This window comes from Lissotriton vulgaris, chromosome 5 (assembly GCF_964263255.1).
Source record: "Lissotriton vulgaris chromosome 5, aLisVul1.2, whole genome shotgun sequence".
Taxonomy (NCBI): domain Eukaryota; kingdom Metazoa; phylum Chordata; class Amphibia; order Caudata; family Salamandridae; genus Lissotriton; species Lissotriton vulgaris.
The window spans coordinates 1,563,204,240-1,563,226,642 of record NC_141693.1 but is presented as its reverse complement, the minus strand read 5'-3'; the positions used below and the strand labels follow the sequence as shown (position 1 = coordinate 1,563,226,642).

General features: G+C 48.2%; 1 protein-coding gene across 1 annotated transcript in view; it reads left to right on the top strand.

Moving 5' to 3' along the window:
- The first annotated feature begins 5,601 nt into the window (after positions 1 to 5,601).
- The window catches only part of SALL2 (spalt like transcription factor 2), a 144,204-nt gene continuing 127,402 nt past the window's right edge, over positions 5,602 to 22,403 (top strand). The window contains exon 1 of the mRNA XM_086923637.1: positions 5,602 to 5,754. Coding sequence (XP_086779763.1) covers positions 5,682 to 5,754 — 73 coding nt within the window. The 5' untranslated portion in view covers positions 5,602 to 5,681. The remainder of the gene's footprint in view (positions 5,755 to 22,403) is intronic.

Here is a 22,403-nt window from a genome sequence, read left to right as displayed (position 1 = left end):
GTTGGGGGTGATCCAACCATCCTCCAGCAATTGGGCCTCCCCGATAGTGATGGTGCCCAAACCGGATGGCACAAAACGCTTTTGTATGGACTTTCGAGCCTTGAATATGATTTCCTCTTTCGACGCTTACCCCATCCCGCACGTTGATGAGTTGATAGAGAATCTGGGAGAAGCAGTGTACATAACAACTATAGACCTAACCAAGGGGTACTGGCAGGTGCCCCTTAGGCAGGAGGACCGAAAAAAAAACGCCTTCATCACCGACGAAGGCCTCTACGAGTTTACGGTTCTCCCCTTTGGGCTTCATGGCGCCCCTGCCACATTTCAACGGCTCATGAACCACATACTGAAACCCTTTCCGACCTTCTGCTCAGCCTACCTAGACGACATTGTCGTCCACAGCAAAACCTGGGAAGAGCATCTGCAACACCTCCAGGCCATCCTCCGGGCCCTGCAGGAGGCGGGCCTACACGTCAACGCAAAGAAGTCCAGGGCTGCGTTTACGAGGGTCAAGTACCTGGGGTATGTGCTAGGCGAGGGCACCATCGCCCCCCAGGACGAGAAGGTCAGAGCCATTAGAGACACGGGCTTCCCCTCAACGAAAAGAGAGCTTTGCGCTTTTCTTGGACTTATCGGCTATTACCGAAGGTTCATTCCCCGGTTTGCTGAAGTGGCTACCCCCTTAACGGACCTCCTACGCAAAGACGTAAGGACTAAAGAGATACAGAAACCCCCCCGGGAAGCCTTAAAGGCCTTCGCCCTCTTAAAAAACGCCATCACCTCAGCCCCCGTTTTAATATCCCCAGACTTCAATAAAGACTTCATCCTGGCCACTGACGCCTCTGAGACCGGTATAGGGGCTGTTCTCTCGCAGCTGGACAATGAGGGTGTTGAACACCCGGTCCTGTTTACCAGCAGGAAATTATTCCCAAGAGAAGAGAAGTATTCCACTGTGGAGCGGGAATGTCTCGCCATCAAATGGGCGATAGAAAAGTTACAGTACTATTTGGAGGGCCGGCCCTTCATTCTGCAGACCGACCACGCCCCCCTCCGATGGATGTACCGCAACAGGTCGCTCAATCCACGAGTGCTCAGATGGTTTTTGTCCCTACAACCCTATTCCTTCACTGTGATGCACAAGAAGGGGTCCGAAAACGGAAACGCGGACTTCCTGTCCAGGGTCCTCCCTCTCCCCGATCGGGAGAGTCCAGGGGGGGAGGTGTGTGGCGGGGAGGCGGATACAGGGGATGCCAATGATGTTGTACCCGCGGACTGGTGGTCTGCTCTGCCACTGACCCTCCTTTCTGTCATCCCTGCACAGACTGATGCCTCTGCTGACGTGCCTACGGACTGGTGGTCTGCTATGCCGAGGACCCCCCCTTCCTGTCGTCCCTGCACGGACTGGTGACACAGGACTAGGGGACTGGGATGCGACGGAGGTCGACAGTGTGTGGAACTACGCCCTGGTAAAAGAACACGGTCCCTTTAACCCGGGACTACGCGCCGGTGAGGCCCCGCCCCCTGCGAGCGTGGAAGAGTCAAAAGCCGGAAGAGAGCGTGAGACTACGGACGGCGTTTCCCTGGAGGCGGAAGGTGTTTTGGAGTGGAGACGGAGAGCAGTGGAGTCGAGTGTCAGAAGAGGAGAAGAGTACGGAGAGAGCCCAGCTGAGTTCGTCAAGCCAGGAGGCCACCGATTCGGCGCACCGCCCTGCCGCGGTCCCACGGGAGGAGCGTGGCTGGACAAGGTACGGGGTGCAGTTGCGGGCTGGGTGGGGTGGAGTGACCCGACGAAACCTCGAGACCCAGTGTAAATTTGTACAGTCAAATACCCCTCCCCTCACGAGCACTACGGACGGCTGTAAATAATTGTGCACTTGGTTTCCCTCACTCCCTGGTCCCTTGCAAGTCCAGCACGGACGCCCCAGTGACTGTTCTTTTTCTTTCCTTTATTTTTCCGGGATATCTCCGGACGGGGTCACGAGCCAGTACTGCAGGGTGACGACATCTCCTTAATCCACTACCGGAGAAAGCGACTCGACCAGTCTACGGCCCTGCTTCATTCTGGATAGCTCAGGATTCACAAGAGGTGTCAGAACGGAGACCTCTGAATTTGCAAGACTGAGAGTGACTACCAAACGGCGTAAAGCCTATCTTAAAATAAAACCTTCACTCAGAGCCTTATTTCCTGACTCTGTCTCATTGGATCCTGCACCCCTTGCTTCTGACTCACCATCCCCTGGGTTCCCCGACCCTGCCCCTTCACACAGCGCTACGATATAAATGCAATCAGCAATCAGGCAGAATTGTATGCAGGAGCAATGTGAGTAATGCGTTATGGCTTTAAATTGCGCTCTGGGAGTATAGCACTACGATACCAGTCAGGGCCTGGAGCAGCGTGAGGAGCGACCGCTTCTGATTGGCTCAGGACGGTCACGGCGCTTGTACAGGAGGGTCGAGCCTAAACTTTCAGTGGGAGGGAGAAGCAGCTGGGAGGCGGGAGCGGAGTGGAGAGCCGGGCAGGGAGGCACAACAACAAACAACAAAATGGCAGCAAGCCAAGAGCCTAACAGGATGAGATTGGGGCAAAACTTAGATAATGGCTAAGAAATAGCCAGTGGCACCGGCAGAATCAGGTACAAATGAGCAACTCAGGCAAAGGCAGCAAAGCACAACCGAATGTCTATCAATGCGCACCTCAGCAACACAGCGCTACGATATAAATGCAATCAGCGCTACGATATAAATGCAATCAGCAATCAGGCACAATTGTATGCACGAGCAATGCGAGTAATGCGCTATGGCTTTAAATTTCGCTCTGGGAGTATAGCGCTACGATACCAGTCAGGGCCTGGAGCAGCGTGAGGAGCGACCGCTTCTGATGGGCGTGTGTGTGTGTGTGTGTGTGTGTGGCTCTGGGTGTGTGTGTGTGTGGCTCTGGGTGTGTCTGGCTCTGGGTGTGTGTAGCTCTGGGTGTGTGTGTGGCTCTGGGTGTGTGTGTAGCTCTGGGTGAGTGTGTGTGGCTCTGGGTGTGTGTGTGGCTCTGGGTGTGTGGGTGGCTCTGGGATTGTGTGTGTGTGGCTCTGGGTGTGTGTGTGTGTGTGTGTGTGTGTGTGTGTGGCTCTGGGTGTGTGTGGCTTTGTGTGTGTGTGTGTGTGTGTGTGTGTGTGGCTCTATGTGTGTGTGTATGTGTGGGTGTGTGTGGCTCTGGGTGTGTGTGTGTGTGTGGCTCTGTGTGTGTGTGTGTGTGTGTGGCTCTGTGTGTGTGTGTGGCTCTGGGTGTGTGTATGGCTCTGTGTGTGTGTGTGGCTCTGGGTGTGTGCGTGGCTCTAGGTGTGTGTGTGTGGCTCTGAGTGTGTGTGTGGCTCTGGGTGTGTATGTGGCTCTGGGTGTGTGTGTAGCTCTGGGTGTGTGTGTGGCTCTGGGTGTGTGTGTGTGTCTGTGGCTCTGGGTGTGTGTGTGTGTGTCTGTGGCTCTGGTTGTGTGTGTGTGGCTCTGGGTGGCGCTCTGGGTGTGTGTGTGTGTGTGTGTGGCTCTGGGTGTGTGTGTGGCTCTGGGTGTGTGTGTGGCTCTGGGTGTGTGTGTGTGGCTCTGAGTGTGTGTGTGGCTCTGGGTGTGTATGTGTGTGTCTGTGTGTGTGTGTGTGTGTGTGTGTGTGTGTGTGTGTGTGTGTGTGTGTGTGTGTGTGTGTGTGTGTGTGTGTGTGTGTGTGTGTGGCGCTCTGGGTGTGTGTGTGTGTGTGTGGCTCTGGGTGTGTGTGTGTGGTAGTAATTGCTGTCTGCTGAGCTCGTCCGTAGGGTACAATAGGTCTCACATTTGCGAAAGATTAAGCTAATGACAATGTAAATGCAAATGACATTTATTTATCTGTATTCAAAATCAAATCATAAGTACAAATTTTAACATTTACAATGCCAATAGCTCTAACTTTTCCAAAGGCGAAACCATTGCATTGTAAATGCTTGTTTCATGTATGCACCCATACATATGCACGCAGTACTTTACACCTCTATGGTGTTATCAGTGATGTTGTCCATTTTGTCATCAGTTATGTAATTTGAGATGTCCTCCACTGCCAGTGACATGCCCACCTGCACAGTCACACTGCAGATGCCGCACAGCCTGGCTGCACACTATGGCCCACATGCATCAATCTCGGCTTTTGCGATTTCTAAATTGCGATAAAAAGCGATTCGCAATTTAGAAATCGCAAAAGCCTATGCATGATTATTTTTTAAATATTTATGCAATTCGGTAGAAATCGCTATTTCTACCGAATCGCATAAAAAATGCGATTTTGAAATTGCGAATTCGCAATTCTCATTCATTCCTATGGGCCAAAAGGCCCATAGGAATGAATAGGAATTGCGAATTCGCAATTTCAAAATCGCAAATCCTGATTGCATTTCAAGGGTGGTGAGGGGGGTTCAAATGAACCCCCCCCTGCACCCCTGAAATGTATTTTTCGCATCATGTTGCACACACACATGTCCTAAGGACATGTGTGTCCGTAACATGAATGCTTTTAAAATGCGTTTTCTGTGTTAATTACACTTTTTGCAAATTTACCGAGTAGTTCAACTACTCGGTAAATTTATCCCTCTAATTGCGAATTCGCAATTTGAAAAGTATTCATGCATTGCTTTTAAGAAATCGCAAAATTGCGATTTCTTAAAAGCAATCGCATTTTTGGAAATCGCAAAAATGTTGCGATTTCTAAAAATGCTTGATGCATTCCAAAAAGCATTTTTGGAATCGCAAACGGCCGATTTTAAGGAATCGCACCGTTTGCGACTCCAAAAATGCTTGATGCATGTGGGCCTATATGCTTACATTAGAGAGTGCTGCCATGGATGGGTAGCAGTAGCAGCGGATTAGTGCTCTCTAAACAAACCTGGTGCCACCTTGGCGCTGTTACTCTTGCAAATAAACAACGAACTCATGTTTTCCACTATGAGAAGTGGAAACGATAGGAGTTGTCAATTCTTGCTTGTATATACCCTCGTCTGATTGTCAATCATAATATCAGTTACTGGCAAAGACAATCCATACTATTTTTGCTACTGTAAAATGGTAAGGGGGCTGAGTGGGTTGGTGCACCCGCTGCAAACTTGTGCAAAAGAGAAGTCGCGTTAGCCAGACTGAGAATCTTTAAATCTAGGGCTATAAAATAAAGACATTGAGTCACAGCGTGTATGCCACGCTTTGTAGACTTTTGTCAAGTGATACATAACCATTATATTTGATGCTATTATGATGAATATGCTTTGTGGGGGTCGAGTCTCCAGTATTGTCATTCCTGCACATTTCAGAAGCACCTACGTTCTCCCTAGCGCCTAGAGGCCATCCAGAGAACGGCGGCGGCTGTTTCGGAAATCCCACCTATTCCAAACTGGGGCTCACCGGCCGGCTGCCAGGCCTGGGGGAGGTCAGGAGGGGAAGGGTTAACGCCCCCCTCCTCCTGCCAGCGAGGGCCCCGGAGGGTGGGGTGGGGGATTAGCTGCCCTCTTTGGGTGCACAATAGGGCCTGGAGGAGGCTGCTGGGAGGGGACAGGATCCTCTTTCAGCGCTTCTCGCAGTAGAGAGTGCGGAGCTAACTGAACGCGACCCGACGCCTCAGGCAGCACCCACTGCATCCGGGGGGCACCCTGGGTGCGACGAGAGCGGGGCCCCACGGGAGGGAGATGTCCAGGCGGAAGCAGCGGAAGCCCCAGCAGGTCATCTCTGACTGCGAGACCTCCACCGGCTCCGAGAATGGTGAGGTGGGGCACAGCGCTGCGGGGCACACGAGGGCGCCATGTGGGGAATGGGGGTGGAGAAGATGCAGGGTGAAACAGAAGTGGAGGAGGTATTTGTTACTGTGGAGGAAACCTTCGACACGCACTCCCCACTCCAATAAACATTTTTGTTTAAAAACGCACGCACTAAAAGATATGGGACAGGCGAGAAAGGTAGGGTGGGGGCGAAAAAAAAGTTGTTACTCAGAGACCCTAAGTTACAACATCGATCAAAGAGTTTGCAGAGTGAGAAGGGGCCCGAAAGCCTGTGAAGTCGAGGCGTGTGTGGGAGTCGGGTCAGAGGAGGCCCGGGATGAAGGAATGAGAGACACACAAGTGATGGAGAGCGAAAGGGACAGCGTGAGAAAGATCCGAGCGTGCTCGCGCGCGCGTGCGTTTTTGCGCGAGGGAGTAAGACAGCAGGGATCTGAGGTGGGGAGGACTGCATGAGGCCAAGAGGCATGACAGGAAAGAGGCTGAGATTAACAGGGAGGCAAGGACAGATAGAGAGAAGGTGGTAAAACAAAACAGAGGAGCGGGCCACGGTGACAGGGACACGGGGCGGGTCACAGTGGCACTTAGTGGGACACTGTTCGAAGGAGACAGGGGGTTAATAACCCCGAGACGCGCACGGCGACACCGAGAAACATGCAAAAACTGATGGAGAGACATAGAGTTGAAGAGACATGCAGTGAGTCAGGGTACCTGTGAGAACGACGGCAGAGAAAGAGACGGGACGATACAGAGAGATGGCAAGGACAGGGGGCCACGGCCCCATAATGTGGCGCACGCGAGGAGACACACGCGGGTCACTGAGAAACATTCAGAACACTGAGGGAGGAGACAGGGGAGGCCAGCGAGGCGCTTCGAGGAAGAAACACAACAGGAGGCTATTGAGAGAGGTGGATGAAAAGAGGAGGAAAAGAAAAACCAACACGGACACTAAGATAAAAGAGACTTTGGCACTGGAAGAAAGACGCCGTTTGGCACAGAGGGGAGCGTAAGGGACAGCATTGGGAATAAGACGGATGAGCAGAGTGACATCAAGGCGAAACACTGGAACGGAGGACGCGGAGAGAAAGAGGAAAGCAGGCAGACTTAGTGTGACTGGATCACACTGAGGCAACTGAGTACAAGAGGCAGAGTGCGACCTGGAGAGACGGGTCAGAGTGGCAATGGAAGAAAGAGACAGAGTGACACTCGGAGAACAGGACAAAGTGACGCCGAGACTATGGGACCAAATGCACGCAGTGAGGTAGAGTTACTCCGAGGGAGGCTTAAGTAAGGTGACAGAAGGGGGAACTTCCAAAAAGAGAAGCAGAGACTCCGAGAGAAAGAGACATGGGAACACCGAAAGAGTCAAAGAGTGACACAGAGAAAGAGACAACCATAGACATCCCCTCGAGGACAGGGGGCGCTGGGAGACGATAGCAAGTTGCTGAGAGAATTATAAGCCGAGACACTGGGTGCAAGAGAGAGGGGACCCTCCTGGAACAGGGTGTCACTGAAGAGAAGGTACAGTCACAACTGAAGGAAAAACCTGTGCATCGTTGGAAGAGACAGATAAGACCTTAAAAGAGGAAACCAGAGAAGTGACAGGTTGAAGACTCCCAGAAACTGAGAGAGGTTGTGAAAATACAGAGCGGGAAGGGCAGCGTTGCACGGATAGACAGACTGACACCGCAAGTGTCGATGCGAGAAAAGAGACGAGTGACACAATGCAGAGCGCAGGCGCTATGAGTGAAACGTACTTAGGCCCCGGGCAGGGAAGGCCTTAGGGCAACAGTGATGACGACACAGAAAGACCGAATGAAATCAAGGGGTAGAGTGCAGCAAATACAGAGACGGCTAAAGTCAGAGAAACAGGGTGACACTGAACTGGGTAACTGCGAGAAGCAGGCGCCACTCTGAATCTGCAAGTCGTACACGTCTCAAGGCGACGAATTCGCATGTGCGGCATTACAGAGCTGCGCATTTGGAGAATAGAGAAGCAGTGGACCTGACAGACATATCGCGAGAAGTTAAGCGTGACTGGGCAGTGGCTGGAGTGAAGCAGAGCCGCACAGGTTGGGGGTCAAGATGTCGCACTCCAGAATATCTAGGAGACATCTATCGACGTATGGAATAAGCTTTGTACTTCAGCGTCTAGAGAGAGTGGAGCTGCAAGCAGCTGATGTGGGTGGAGGCGGAGTGAGGTGGGTGGCATATAAGAGGGGTGGCAGAGTGGAGTGGGTAAGATGACACTTGACATATGGGGAGCTCTGGACAGGGTGGTTGGTGGGGGTACGGGAAGTGCCTTTTCACTGGTTGGAGAAGAGGGGGAAAGTGGGTCAGGAATTGGAGAGAGGGGAGAGATATGTGTTCGTTTTACTTTTATTTATGTAGCATTGTCCGTGTGAAAATACCGCTTAACGTCGCATTTAAAAAGGTTATACAAAGTGTTAGGCCTAATGGTTGGAGCAATGGAGTCCAGCGTTTCAGGGCGCTTCCCAGAGAATGATTGGAGTAGCGCTTTTGACTTCTTGAAGAGGGGGGGGGGGGGGGGGGGGTGAGAAGGAGCCGTAACTTGCCTTGAAGCTCCAGACATGGCGCTGGGCAGTAACGTTCTTCTCCATGGAGAGTTTTGAGAGCGATACAAGCAGCCTTGAGCACACTTCTGGCGTCTATGGGCAGCAAATTCAGAGAGAATACAATTCCGGAGAGGTGTCCGATATTCTGGAACCCCGAAGAAGGGGAGCAGCGCCTAGAAGTGTAGCTGCGTGGGCCGTAGTGGAGTCTCAAGAGGTCTAGAGATTGAACTACTATTGTACAGTGGTCATCATAGGTAGGAGATGCTTCATTCTCCAGAGTCGGGTTATTTGGACGCGTGCACTTTTCGCTCATGCACTTACGTGTGCCTTTAAGGTCAAGTTCTTGCCCAGAGATTTGTCTTTTTTTTTTTTTACCTGGCTGGGCTTGCTGTCCAGATGCAGGAGGGCATCCAGTGGGGTCTGAGCAGCGGGCGCCAGGCTCCACCATCGTGCCATGTAGAAGCCCAGAGCATTGTCCTCTGTTTGCAGCGTGGCTGTCTCAGTCATCTGGATATAAATCCTGGTTTAAAACCACCGAGGAGGCAGCTAGCCTCGCTGCGTTTAACAAGTGTTTTTGCAACACGGAATTTAAAGGAATTTGGGGAGGGGGGTGAATTCGGCCTAACATTGGCATAAAGTGCATGACAAGAACCCGAAGGGTAGAAAAGAAGTATAGGTCTAGCCGAGAGACATAAAGGAAACGACCTGGAATGAGAGAAGGAAAGACCGAATTAAAACTGAAGACAAAGACAGGCAGAACGAGTTAGAGAAACAGGACAGGAGTAATGAGTTAAATAAGGACAGCAGAAATGTCAGCGAGGATGATGAGGGGAGTGATGAAGAATGGGAGAGCGGGGGATGGGTGCGCAGTGGCGTAGTGGCCCCTCCCTGGGCCTTGTCTGTTTGTTTAAAGTTCAGCAGATGTTACCCTGGGGGCGGAGGTGTTCATGAGTCCGAGGGGCCCTGACCTGGGAGATAAAGAGATGTGGTTTGACCCTGCCCGGGCCGTGCGGAGTGTGTGTGTGTGCTGGGAGGAGGGGCGCTGCAGCCCGGCCTCAAGGGTCAAATATTAGAACCATGCTGTGGGGGCAGGGCGAGTCCATACAACTCTGCTGGCAGGAAGAAGGACCCTGCCCGCCCCCTCCCACCTCTAGGTACATTTTACAATCTGACACCCCTCTGTGACATTCAGCACCTCTGCGGCCATTAGCTCCCCTCACCCAACAGGACCCTACGCCACCCACCCTTCCTCCTCCAACCCCGCCCACACTCCCCCGCTGCAGGTTGTTCGAGAGCTGAACTGCTCCCCGTGGACAGACTTCTCGGCAGACTCAGGTGAGGACAGACAGGCGGTCCCGAGGAAAGTTGGGGACCACTTTTGTCTGCGTGTCAAGGCACGAAGGGTTGAGTAAGGGCAGCTGTGAGTGCCACGCACTAATGTCTTATACATGAATACATACTCCATAAACAGTTTATTTTTTACTTATTTTATTTTTAAACTTTTGTATAGCGCTAGCTAGACCCGTAGGTATCAGAGCGCTTCACATACATATTGTGCAAAGCCGAAGGGCCTTACATGACCTAGAAGGCTGACAGTAAGTAAGCAAACCACGGATAAAGAATACAGTATGAACAATAAATACCTGTGCAACTGAAATGTAAATACAAACTGCTTTTCCAGTGGGTAGTTGACCTTTTTTGAAGTCGGAACACAAACAATAATATATTTGCAACATCCTGCCTACCGAAGATTCCAATACTTAAGTTATTAATTTTAACTTAAGTTATAGATAGTATACGGGTGAAGAAGTAAGTCGGTTTGTCATCAGTGAGCAAATCATACATTTTAAACATATAGTTAAAACTGGTGTACTCTGATTTTCTAACATGTGCGAAAGTATGCTTCCTTCTGGAAATTCCATACACAGTTTTTTATCGATCAAATTGGTATGGAAAAGTGCCCAACACTCACGTTCACGAGTTATAAGAGTCGAAAAACGGCCACGTGCTAGCATGTTCACCACTGATACAAAATTTGCGCAACCCTGCCCCCATATCTCACATGAGAATAGTTCGACATGTTTCACACAAGTGTTATATATGTGCCAAGATAAAAAACAAACATGCTCTTTATCCATACCTTAAAATCTCACGTTTCTGGATATTTGTCTATTATTGGGGTCTTAGGGTTTTGTACGAACTTTGGTCTACAATCTGTGGCTTACCCATTGGGGATGCTGATGATGTCCTCCCAGAATCCCAGGTTGATGTCTAGTGTGTGTTATCCTTGGCAGGTGCACCCTTCTAGCCCAGCCTCCGTGAATGGCAAGTGTGTGGTGAGGGGATCACCGCATCCATGCCAACTTGCTGCCCTAAGTTATAAAGCAGTTCTCATCGGCGGGGTTTGTATTCTTCTAAAGCTCTATGTTGCTAAATAAGTAGCTGTGTTGTGGTATTTCTGTTAGTTTTCCTTGTCGGAGTTAGGGGTAAGGTTTAGCGTTTAGAAGTCATTATCTTTAGTTGGTAGTAGTTGCATGCACGTTTGGGATCCTCGGTGCCTGGTGATACCCTAATGATGTTGGTGCTGTTTTGCTCTCGCCTGCGGACAGCTTTTAGCTGTCTTGTCAAACTACCTCTTGTGGACCATACCAATAGCTTACAGTGGACTTTGAGCCATCCAGGTGGTTAGGATTGGTGGCTTTCTTGTCGCTCTCATTTGCTTGCTTCTTACACAGTGGCTTTCCTTCCTCCTTCTGTGTTTGTCCCATCCCTATAGCATAGCCTCTTATCCATCCTGTTGGTTCAGTTCAGTTCAAAGTTTATTATGTTTTGGCTCTCAATGAGGGCCACATAAAATAAACACACAATACACAAAATTTACATGCCATAAAATCTTACAGACGAGTACAGGTAAAGTAACACATCCTAACATTGGACGGATAATCATCAAACATCTCCCTATGTATTATTAATAAATATCTAAAAAGCTTTTAAAAAAATTAAAAATTCTGTAGCAAAACATTTCATTTGGCGGACAATAAAGTGCATGGAAAAAAGTTTTTACATTTAAAATTCCTAATTGTAGACAGATTGGTTTTAACCATTTGAGGCGTAATGGACGTAGTGCAGTACAAACAAACAAGACATGGTTACGATCCTGTACAGCATTATGACAGAGATTACACATAGGAGATACACCATACCACTTTGCAAAGAGGAATTTTAGTGGGAGCAAATCATGTCTTACGAGGTACCATAACCTACGGACTCTGTGAGGAATATTCCAAGTAAGGTATTGTTGGGCCTGCTTTAATATATATGTATTTAACAGACATTGTCTTTCTTTTTTCCTTGGTTGGGCAACAATATCCAATTTATAACACAGTTCCCAGGATGCACATTTTAGTTTCGCCTTGAGCTCAGCGGGATCAAGTAAAAACAAGGTATTTGCATCCAGTTCTAATAAACTTACTGCTTTTCTAAAGTTTTTTACTAATAAAGAGAACTCATTGAAGTCGCCCAAGAGTTCCCTTTTAATAGCTTCTCGTAGGGAAACAGTTTTACCTCTAACCAGACAGGCCACCCATCTTACGAGGGCAGTCAACCCCTGGACCCAACCACTTCGCAGTCCGAATTCCAGCCTGCATGAGGAAACAGAGCAGGCTGTATTGAGAGAAGAGATTTTTCTTAGTACCTTTCCTTCTATTTTTTGCAAGAATCCCCAGTGTTTTAACTCTACTAATTCAATTCCATATAGTAGAGTTGCAGGTATCTTAGCTTTAAATACATCTAGAAATAGTGTAAAGTGTCTCTTCCCTGTAGCATTGTACAAGGAACACAGTCCCATGCCATGGGCAAGTGCTTTACGAGAATTGTGCTCTATATGGGGGTTCTCACTTAAATTAGCAGCAATTATTTTTCCTAAGAAGGTGTAGGTTTTGACCACCTCTAGTTTCTGTCCACCTACTATCCAATTATAATTTTCAGACCTGCATTTTTTCTTCCCAAATATGCACGTAATTTTGCTTTTTGAAGCTTTGATCCTCATATAATGCGCTTCTGCAAATAGGTTTAATGCATGCAGGCGGTTAGACAGGCCCTTCGGGGTTAGATCTAAAACAAGTATATCGTCCGCATACATTAGGACCGATATAGGTAACCCTCCAATTTTAGGTGCTAATCCCCCACCAGCTGCTATGCAAGAAGGTAGATCTGCCGTATATAAAGAAAACAATATAGGGGCCAAAATACATCCTTGTTTTAACCCATTCGGGGAAGGGATAGATTGAGAAAGACCCCTTTCACCGCCTTGTAGCACCTTACACCACGTGTTGGAGTGAAGAGATTTTACCAATTCCAGTAACTGTATTGGCATGCCCAATGCAGCAAGCTTTCTCCACAGCGTTGGACGATCTACCTTGTCAAACGCCGTGGAGAAGTCGATAAATGCTACATATATACCACCACCTCGGACACGTACATATTTGTCTACAATCACCTGTAATGAAGTCAAATTATCAAGAGTACCATGCTCTTTACGAAATCCTGTTTGCTGCATGGGTAAAATACCATTTAATTCTATCCATTTCATGATTAACAATAAAATACATTTAGCGAAAATTTTTCCTATTGAATCCAAAAGAGCTATTAAACGATAATTCTTAGGATTGTCCCGCTCTCCCTTTTTAAATATGGGAATCAATATGCTTCCCCTCCAAGAATTGGGTACTAATCTAGAATTGAAGCATGCTTGAAACACTGGTAGTAGGATCTTGCTCCAGGAGGTAACATCCTGCTTGATTATTGACATGGGCAATTCATCCGGGCCCATAGCTCCGGAAGAGCGCCTACTCTTTATCACGGATGCTATGGATTTCTCGGTCGGGAGTTCTATGTTACGCTCTCCATTCGGGGCTGGATCCCAGTTATTATCCTCCACCCCATTAGAAGCATATAGGCTGGATATAAATGTTATCCAGGCTTCTTCCGCAATAGAGATTGGGATGGGGGAAGTTCTTGCTCCACATCCCTTCCCTATTATAGACCAAAATTCTCTAGATTTGTTAAAGGTCGAGGCCTCTCGTAACCTTATCCAGAGAGAGTCTTCTTTTTCTTTTTTTATTTAGTTTTTTAGTTTATTCCTCCTTCTTTTTAGTAAGGCTAACTTACGTTCATTTTCTCTAGTTCTATTAAGGTACTGTTGCCTCACAAGTTTATTTATTTCCTTATTTAAAGGTAATAATATAGTTGGAGGGAGTAGGGGATTCTTAGGATTTCTATTTTTCTTTGCTGTCATGGTAAGCTTCTGCAGAAGGATTTCAAAATGAGAAAACTCTGTACCCTGCCATTCATCTAGTTCAAGTAAAGTTTGGGCAAGAATACTTTGAACATCCCTCACGGTGCTAAAATCCCAGAAGCATCTTCCAGACTTACAATTAATAGAAATTCCTTTATTAACTAGAGACCAGGACTCAGTAACAGGAGGTTGTAATGAGATGGTTATATTAACCATGTTATGGTCACTCAAAGTGTTGGTTGAATGACTTGCATCCTTCCACTGCTCACATTCAGGAACCTACTTTTCCCCTTTTTTTGCTCAAGCCTACTAGAGAGTGTATGTGCTGTAGGTTGCAATGCTTATTGTGGCTTAACAAGAACATCGAGTGGCTTGGGTCCTCACCATTGCTTAACATTGGTTGGCTTTCCTTGGCAGTCTAATTTGCCTTCTTCCTATTTGTCTCAGCTTATCAATCTACTGTTTGCCCTTCTTTTGGACAGTGGCGGCCATCACAGCACAAAGGTGGGAGTGGAGGAACGGACAGCCGGGCGAAGGTGAAATAATAATTTAAAAAAAATGTACCTTTGCCACACAGCCTTCAACGCCGACGGCCACCACAGCCTCGTAGCTTTCCCTGCAGTCTCTGGGAGAGCAGCGCCAGGATTGGTCTTAGCGGCCTGCTCTGCTGCTCAGACACTGCCTGTGAGCCTGCGGCATTTCTGGCTGTAAACGGTTGGAGAAATTGAAATGCGCATGGTATGTTTGGCTGGCCTAGGGCGGCTGGCCAAACATACATGCACACTTACTTCTAAGTGCCACCACCTACCTGTCATGGCCAGGCCCTGCAAGCATGTCAGAATCAGTCAAAGAAAAATAAATTGATAATGTTTCATTATCACTTTATTTTTCTCTGACTGACTGATGAGTGGGGGATGCTCCTCCGCCATTACGGAGGAGCTGCCCCTGCTTTAGGAGCATTACTTCTTTACCATCTGATTGGCTGGCATCACTGCTTCCACTGGTTTCTTCTCAAGCGCAACTTTTTCAGTCTCGCGCCTAGCGTTGCAGTGCGCAGCACTAGACCTCTTGTAAGGGGGTTTTGAAAGCTGACCACACGCTCATGAGTATGGTTTTGCTCTCACCGGCTGCCATTGGGATTTGCGTGTCTTTTTTTAAAAAAAAGGCACACAATTGGGCAAAGGCGGGCGCATGTCCCTCCTTTGCTCCGCCCATTCCCACCGGTGTCTAGTACGCGCATTAGCGCGGCACAGACAACAGTCTCCCCCTCTCCTCTGTGGTGCGCGTGCACCACTGGTTTCGATTCCCATGTCTGCTCCTTGCGCGCACACCACTGGTTGCCGTCTGGTTTACTTTAAATCTCCCACGTCCCTGTCCTAAAATGTTGGCATGTATGCTTAGGGCCTTAGAGTAGTACCAACACCCAGTACACAGCATCTCTGCCCTCATCCCACCTCATGAGACCAAAACCAGAGATCAAGCAAAACTCTGCGACTGCAGCGGGTTCACCTACCAAACATCCACCATAGCGCCTTACAGCTTAAATCAGCTTAATCCCACCGCTCACGCATGCGCAGAGCATGGCAGCCACAGACCGGTCAGCAAGACAGTATGCAGTGGGCAGCGCTCTACCGACCACCCAGCACATGACAAGTGACAGACCCCTCGGTGTCCGTACACACCCGCACGAAGCGCTACAAAATGTTCACAGGATCAAAGAATTTACAATTCAAGTAACCAAACACAAACAAGAAGGACTATCTCAAGCGAGCACAAAGAACCACACACTGGACCAGATTAAAAGAGCACCCAGATGAGTAAAGCGCCGAGGTGCCAAGTGAGTGATACAGGGCACTATACACATGCCAAAGCACAGGTGCCATCATACATAGGGGGCAATCCTTCGCCTGAGCCTTGTCCACTCCTCGTTAAGGACTTGGGGTGGGACCATGGTAACTACAACCCTCCTGCTTGCGGCATTTGCTTCGCCTCAAGACCATGAGGGGGCAGGACCCCCCTCCCCCGCCCTCAATGCAGTGGAATTAGAGACATCCTCTCTGCTCAGAGCGGGCAGCCAGCACTCCAGATTCGTTAGACAGGAACCTTACTGCAAGGGTGCCCCACTTTTATCCCCGAACCCTGCCCACACAGCATCTGTACTCATTACAGGAAGGGTGGCCCCCACCCCCCACCCCCCTCCTAGCCCCGAACCCCACCCCACAGCATCTGTACTAATTACTGCAAGGGTGGCCCCCACTCCCCTCATATCCCCAAACCCCACCCCACAGCATCTGTACTCATTACTGAAAGGGTGCCCCCACCCCCTCTTATCCCCCAGTCCCGCCCCCCACAGCATCTATATTCATTACTGCATAGACAGCGCCCGCACCATGTCCCCGAACCTCACCCCACTACATCCAGGGGCGGCCTTAGGCATGTGCAAGCTGTGCACCTGCACAGGGTCACCAAACCCCACGGGCCAATACGTCAATATATATCCTTAATATAATAATCCTCTGAGGATGGATAATTATTTGCGTGGCGGCCCCTGGCAGGGATTTGGCAGCCTCCGGCTCTGTTCCACTTCCAAACACCCTGACCCCCCCTTCACTGGCCTCTGCGCTCCGCCTCGCCCGGACCCCCTCTCACGGGGCTCCCTACCTACGCTCCCTGCCCAGGGCCGCCATGAGCCTAGACCCGCCCATGCTGCATCTTTACTCATTACTGCAAGCGTGCCCCCACCCCCTCTTATCTTTGAATCCCACCCACCACAGCATCTGTACTCATTACTGCACTGACTCCCGACCTATCTCCCCGTGGCCACAATGCTCTTTGCCCCTCGCCCCCGCACTCATAACCATCTCTTCGTTAACCCTTCACCCCCTCCCCCCCAACATTCCTGCGGTCTGCTCGACTCCCTGGCCCTGCTTTACCACATAAGAGAAAGTCCAGATGCATTAATGATGTCACCTCAGGGTACCACCACTAGACTTAACACGTTGTAGTAAATGTTTACTTATATTAGTGCCTTGGTCACCACCAACGAACACGCATTTGCAATGTAATAGGTCTCGCATTTACACGAGTTTAAGCTATTGGTATTGTAAATGACAATGCCTTTGATTTATATTTTAAAAAACGAATAAAAAATAAAAGGCATTGTCATTTGCAATGTCAATACTCAAACTCGTGTAAATGCGAGACCTATTGCATTGCAAATGCGTGTTTATTTTGTGCGAAGCGCTTCTTTCGCGTGAGTGTTTCCAAACCTCTTGTACATCTCTCACTCTGCACTCTATGTTGCTCTTTAATGCCCAACTGCTTCTCCCCGCCCTCTTCCTCTTTCGCTTGCCCGTGTGCTTCTCTCATTGCTTCCCCCACCCCTACTTACTCCCAACCCCTATATTTCTTTCAGTCTCACCCTTCCTCCCCTTGTTGCTTTCCACGTTCCCTCCAGCCCCGTTGCTTTTTACATCCTCTACCATATTGCTTTAACACCCCCAACCTCTCCCACATTGCTTTGTTGTTCCTCCATCCTCCCCTTTGTTTCTTCCCTGTCCCCTCACCCTCACCTGTGCTGCCTCTGCTCCCTAGCCCACTTAAAAAAACACTTTTGCACGTTTTATTTTCTTTTAGTTACCACTAAAACTTTAATTAATAACCAAAAGAAAAAGGGGTGGTGCAAAATGTTTCCCCCCAAATTAGGTGTTTTTTCATCGTTACCATGTGAGTTGTGGCGTGATTCATACAGCATTCAAGCCAAAATATTGACAGCGTATTGATGGTGTCTCCTCTAAGGATTATACACACAGACTGATATTCAGTAATGTTTTCAATTTATCAAAATACCAATGTGCATGTATTACAAGCAAGCATTTTTGATGTCATCTCCATATTTGTAATTTGCATATGTTTTACATTTTAATATCTTGGCCATATACAACAGCTGCAAAATTCTTGTGCAGACGCAACTTTAGGTGACCAGAGACCCCAGATTTGCTGTGACAGTCCCTGTTTTTTAGGTCTTAGTTCGAGGCAGCTGCAAGGTCCACTGCATCATTGCTTCAAACAAAAGAGCTCTGCAAGCAAATATAAAGCTCATCTTGTTCTGCAAATCACTATCTTTTCTCATCAATACACACACCAGTTCATTAAAAAGTCAAAATAAAAAACTTGCTGTGCAAAAGCAACGCCCCTTTCACTGTCTCTGTAATTAGGCATTCCGATTGCTGAGACCGATTGCCTGTGCCAATGCTTGTTACAATTGTTAACACTGTTTGGGCATTGGTTGCACCTCATTAGTACCAGTCTACCATCCAAATATAGCAGTAAGCAACAGAAAGGTGACCGGTCAGGCTCTGCAGAGGGCCTTTCATTGTGCAGCAACACGTTTTGCTGCATTTTTTGTAACTTTTGAACCATTTGAGCTAGAGAAATTTTTTTGTTGTTGAAATCTGCAGATTATGCAGTCGATGATGTGGCAGATGCAGAAGATTTATAGTTATGTGAAAAATACAGTGGCCTCACAATCACATAATCCCATTGGCTCTGAATATAGGTCAAATCTGCTCTCTGACTGCACTGGTGCACAAACTGCTGCCATGGTGCACGAGAGTCTGCGTTGCAGACAGCATAGTTTTTGTGCAGAAAGGGACACCTCCCTGCACAGAAACAATCCTCTGAGACCTTTCTCCCATTACGCCTCCCATGGGAAGCAATAGCATTTTGACACATTCCCAGGTTTACAATCCTAGGTACATCTGGGAATGTGCGAAAATCCATGGGTGGATGGAACACTTCCCTGGGGCAAAGTAATGCAAGCCCGTAACTCCAGATTTACCAAGCCACGCAGGGTCACACGAGGAGACCGCGGCAATATCATTCTAGATTTTGCATTGCTCTTGCACTACACTGCGTGGCGCAAGGGCAAAGCAAACTTTGATAAATACGCCCTGTAGTGTATGGCGCAGACTCTCCAACAATAAAGGCTCCTTCAACCCCCCCACCTAAAAAAAAAACAAATATGGCTGTAATTCGATTTGCATGCTGTGGAAAAGCTGCAGAAACAACCCCCATTATCAAATGATATTCATTTGCCAATGGTTTTTAATTCCATGAGGTATAAAACCTTCAGTCACACAGAACTGAATGGGCTTTTGCCCCTGGAATGGTGGTTGTCTGTATTTTCAGTTATAATTGTTATGTTTTTTTGTATTTATTTTATTAACTTGGAAAGTTCGCTCACACAATTCCCTCTTTTAGATCCTACATCTCTGGCCACTCTGGCCTCTCGCACTAAGTCTGGATCCCCAGACGTCTGCTGTCCCCCTTCCATACTCCGGGACATCTGCCATTCTCTACCCGACTGCATCCTCCCCCTGCTAAACTCTTCTCTTTCTTCTGGCACGGTGCCGAGCTCCTTCAAGGAGGCCGTGCTGGTGCCTCTTCTGAAAAAACCTGGGGCTGACCCCGCCATCCCGGCGAACTATCGCCCCATCTCCCTCTTGCCCTTCTTTTCTAAAATCCTGGAAGCCCACGTCACCGCCTGTCTCTCATAGTTTATCGAGAGCTCCAACTTTCTCGAGGCTAACCAGGCCGGCTTTAGACCCGGCCACTCTACGGAGACAGTGATCTTGGCCGTGCTGGACGCCATGAGAGACGGCGTCGACAAGGGTACCCCCCAGGCCTTGGTACTATTAGACCTGTCAGCCGCCTTCGACACGGTGGATCATAACATCCTTCTCCACCGTGTCGAGCAGGCTGGCATCCAAGGCCTGGCGCTGGCTTGGGTCAAATCCTTCTTGACCGGGAGGTCTCAGACCCTTAGCCTGGGCACTTTCAGGGCTCCTAAGGAGCACTCGCCCTGTGGGGTTCCCCAGGGCTCCTTTTTATCCCCTCTTCTCTTCAACCTCTATCTTCGACCCCTTCTTTTTTCTCTGAGGCAGTGGGACGTAACCGTCTTTAACTATGCGGACGACCTGCAACTCATCTTTTCTCTTAATTCCCCTTCCGCTATTCCCAACTTCCAGGCAGCCATGTCCCACATTCTCCAGTGGATGGGCCAGAACCAGCTAAAACTGAACCCCGGTAAGACGGAGCTCCTCCTTCCCGGTAGGAGCGCCACCTTCTGGGGGCCGCACTTCTGGCTGGCGGAACTTGGCCCCTCTCCCATCCCTGTGGCCTCGGTGAAGAGTCTGGGGGTCACCATTGACTCCGGTCTATCCCTTGGGCCTCAGGTAGGGACGGTGGTCTCTTCCTGCATTTACCAGCTACGCAGGATTAGGAAAGTGGCTTACCTCCTTACACCTGACGCCCTCCTGCAAGTCATCATGGCCCTCGTCCTTTCCCGCTTAGATTTTTCGAACGCTATCTATCACGGTCTGCCTAAAACATCTTTGGCCAGACTGCAAGCTGTTCAAAATCAAGCGGCGAGACTGGCCCTTGGGATCTCGAAGTGGCAATCCGCCAGGCCCCTCCTTTCCAAACTGCACTGGCTCCCTGTCACTTCGAGGGCGGCCTTTAAGATCGGCTGCCTCACCTTCAAGGCGCTAGCGGGGCCCTGTCCCGCCTTTCTGAAATCTCTCATCAGGCCCTACTGCCCATCCCGGAACCTGAGATCCTCCCATCTTCACTTCTTGATCATCCCCTCTTTTAAACTCTGCAGATCTGGAGGCCGGAGATTTGCATATCTGGCCCCCAAACTTTGGAACTCCTTCCCTCTTTCTCTTAAAATCTCCAACTCTCTGATTCTTTTTCGCAAATCCTTAAAAACCTGGCTCTTCCCCCAATCTAACTAAGTCCCCCTGTCCCCTCTGCATCCAACCAGCGCCAGGAAACCCTCGGTGTCAGTGCGCTCTATAAGCACCCCTTACAATACAATACAATACAAAGTTTGATGGCTGGATGTTCTTGTTTGTATCTTTTCTTCCTTTTATTTTTCTATTTTTAGCTTCGGGTACAACCTGTTCCCCTGATGTGTGATTGTTGCGAATTAAAACAGTAAAGGTGTGTACCTATATACTTGACTCTTGGCGGGTAGCTGAAACACCTGAAGGCATTGCGTTGTCGTTCGTTTATGGGGTGTTTCAGATTGTGACTGTTGCCCTGCCGCATGCAGCACGATACACAAAGTCAAAGCAGTCTACAGGTGTAACTGCTCCATAGGTAAAATGTACATGCTGGTGAAGAGCCACGTGAACCCCACCCCCCCATTCCTCCCCAGGACGTCGGTTCGAATCCAGGGACATCGCTGTCAGTAGTGTCTCCAACCAAGGTTAATGCGCTAGGAAAAACTGACACTGGGTAAGCACCTGTTAAATACAGCGTTAGGTTACAACAAAAGCACAAAAAAATGAAAGCAAATGAGGCATAACACACATTATCATTTCAGGAGGGTAAACGTATTTGTATTGTCCATAACGGTGCCTATTTCGAGGGCCTGATTATTAGTGCAATTAATTAATTTATCAATTTTTATTCGACTTTGTATCACTTTGCTTACAGTTATATATGGTTGAGGGCAGCTTCCAACTTCTGGGGAGGGGGTCTGGTGACGAAGGCAACCGACCTCCGTAAACAATATCCAACGTATAACTCCAACTACTTCCAACCCGCAGCGCCGGCGGCGAAGAAGGAGACTCGAACCCCACAGCTCTTCAGGCAAAGCAGTTCTTTATTTCACCACAGCCTACAACGACAAGTTTCGGGCTACAAGAGCCCATGATCACATACAGCTTTAGTACTGCGTCATTGGTATTTTTATATACGTGTTTGGTGAACACCCACTCTCACTAGTTCCGGTCACATGACCCTTAAACATAAACAACAGACTTCTTTCCTGATTTAATCACAAGTATCCGTATCGGAAATAATGCATGTAATGCTAGTTTAAAATCAGTGCATTTCAACAAAATATAAACAGATGAACCATATTTTAAATGTATTAATACATAAATAATCTATTTTTCAACCGGATTAATCCACGGGAAATTTTTATTTTCCCTTCTGTCTTTTGTCAAAAAAGTGCTTAGTTGTAAACAGCAAATATCTCTCGGGATAAATCCAGGACATGATTCCAAAAAAGTGCAAGAATGAATTTCATCTCTAAAGTGCAAATTTATCTCTAAAGTGCAATCTAATGCTTTATTGTGCAAAACCAGCGAATATAAATATAAAGTGCAGTACTATTTACAATAAGACCAGTACTTATATAATTACATAGCAACCATGCATTAATATTGTCAATAGTAAAAATTCCATCTGGAGAAGATACTATTAAAATTCATATAAATTAAACAATCATTTGCTAAAAAACGTCATTATATAAAAAAAACAGTCTTAAAAAAGTTAAAAAGGGAAATTCATTTGGTCCTTTCTTAATATTCATAGCAGTAGATCAATATCAACACTAGTTTGTTATCATTGCACAGTGAACCATCCTACAATACCAGACATTAAAGAAATGTATACATATCTTCTGTGTTGTTTAAACCCAGTGGCCACTTGCTGTCTAACTCAAGGATAAATTTGGTTTCTAATTGTCTTAGCTGTCGCTCCCTTTTGCCGCCTTTTTAGGTCTCGCCTGTCGATGCGCATGCGCATCGAGCAAGCGAGACTATTGCGAGTTATCCACTCTTTATCCACACTGCAAGGAATCGTGGCGATTCCTTGCAGTGCACGATAAATTTAAGCTCAATGCGCATGCGCATTGAGCTTAAATGCGCGTGCACATGCCCCCAGCCGCCTACTCTCTCTCTCAGCCTT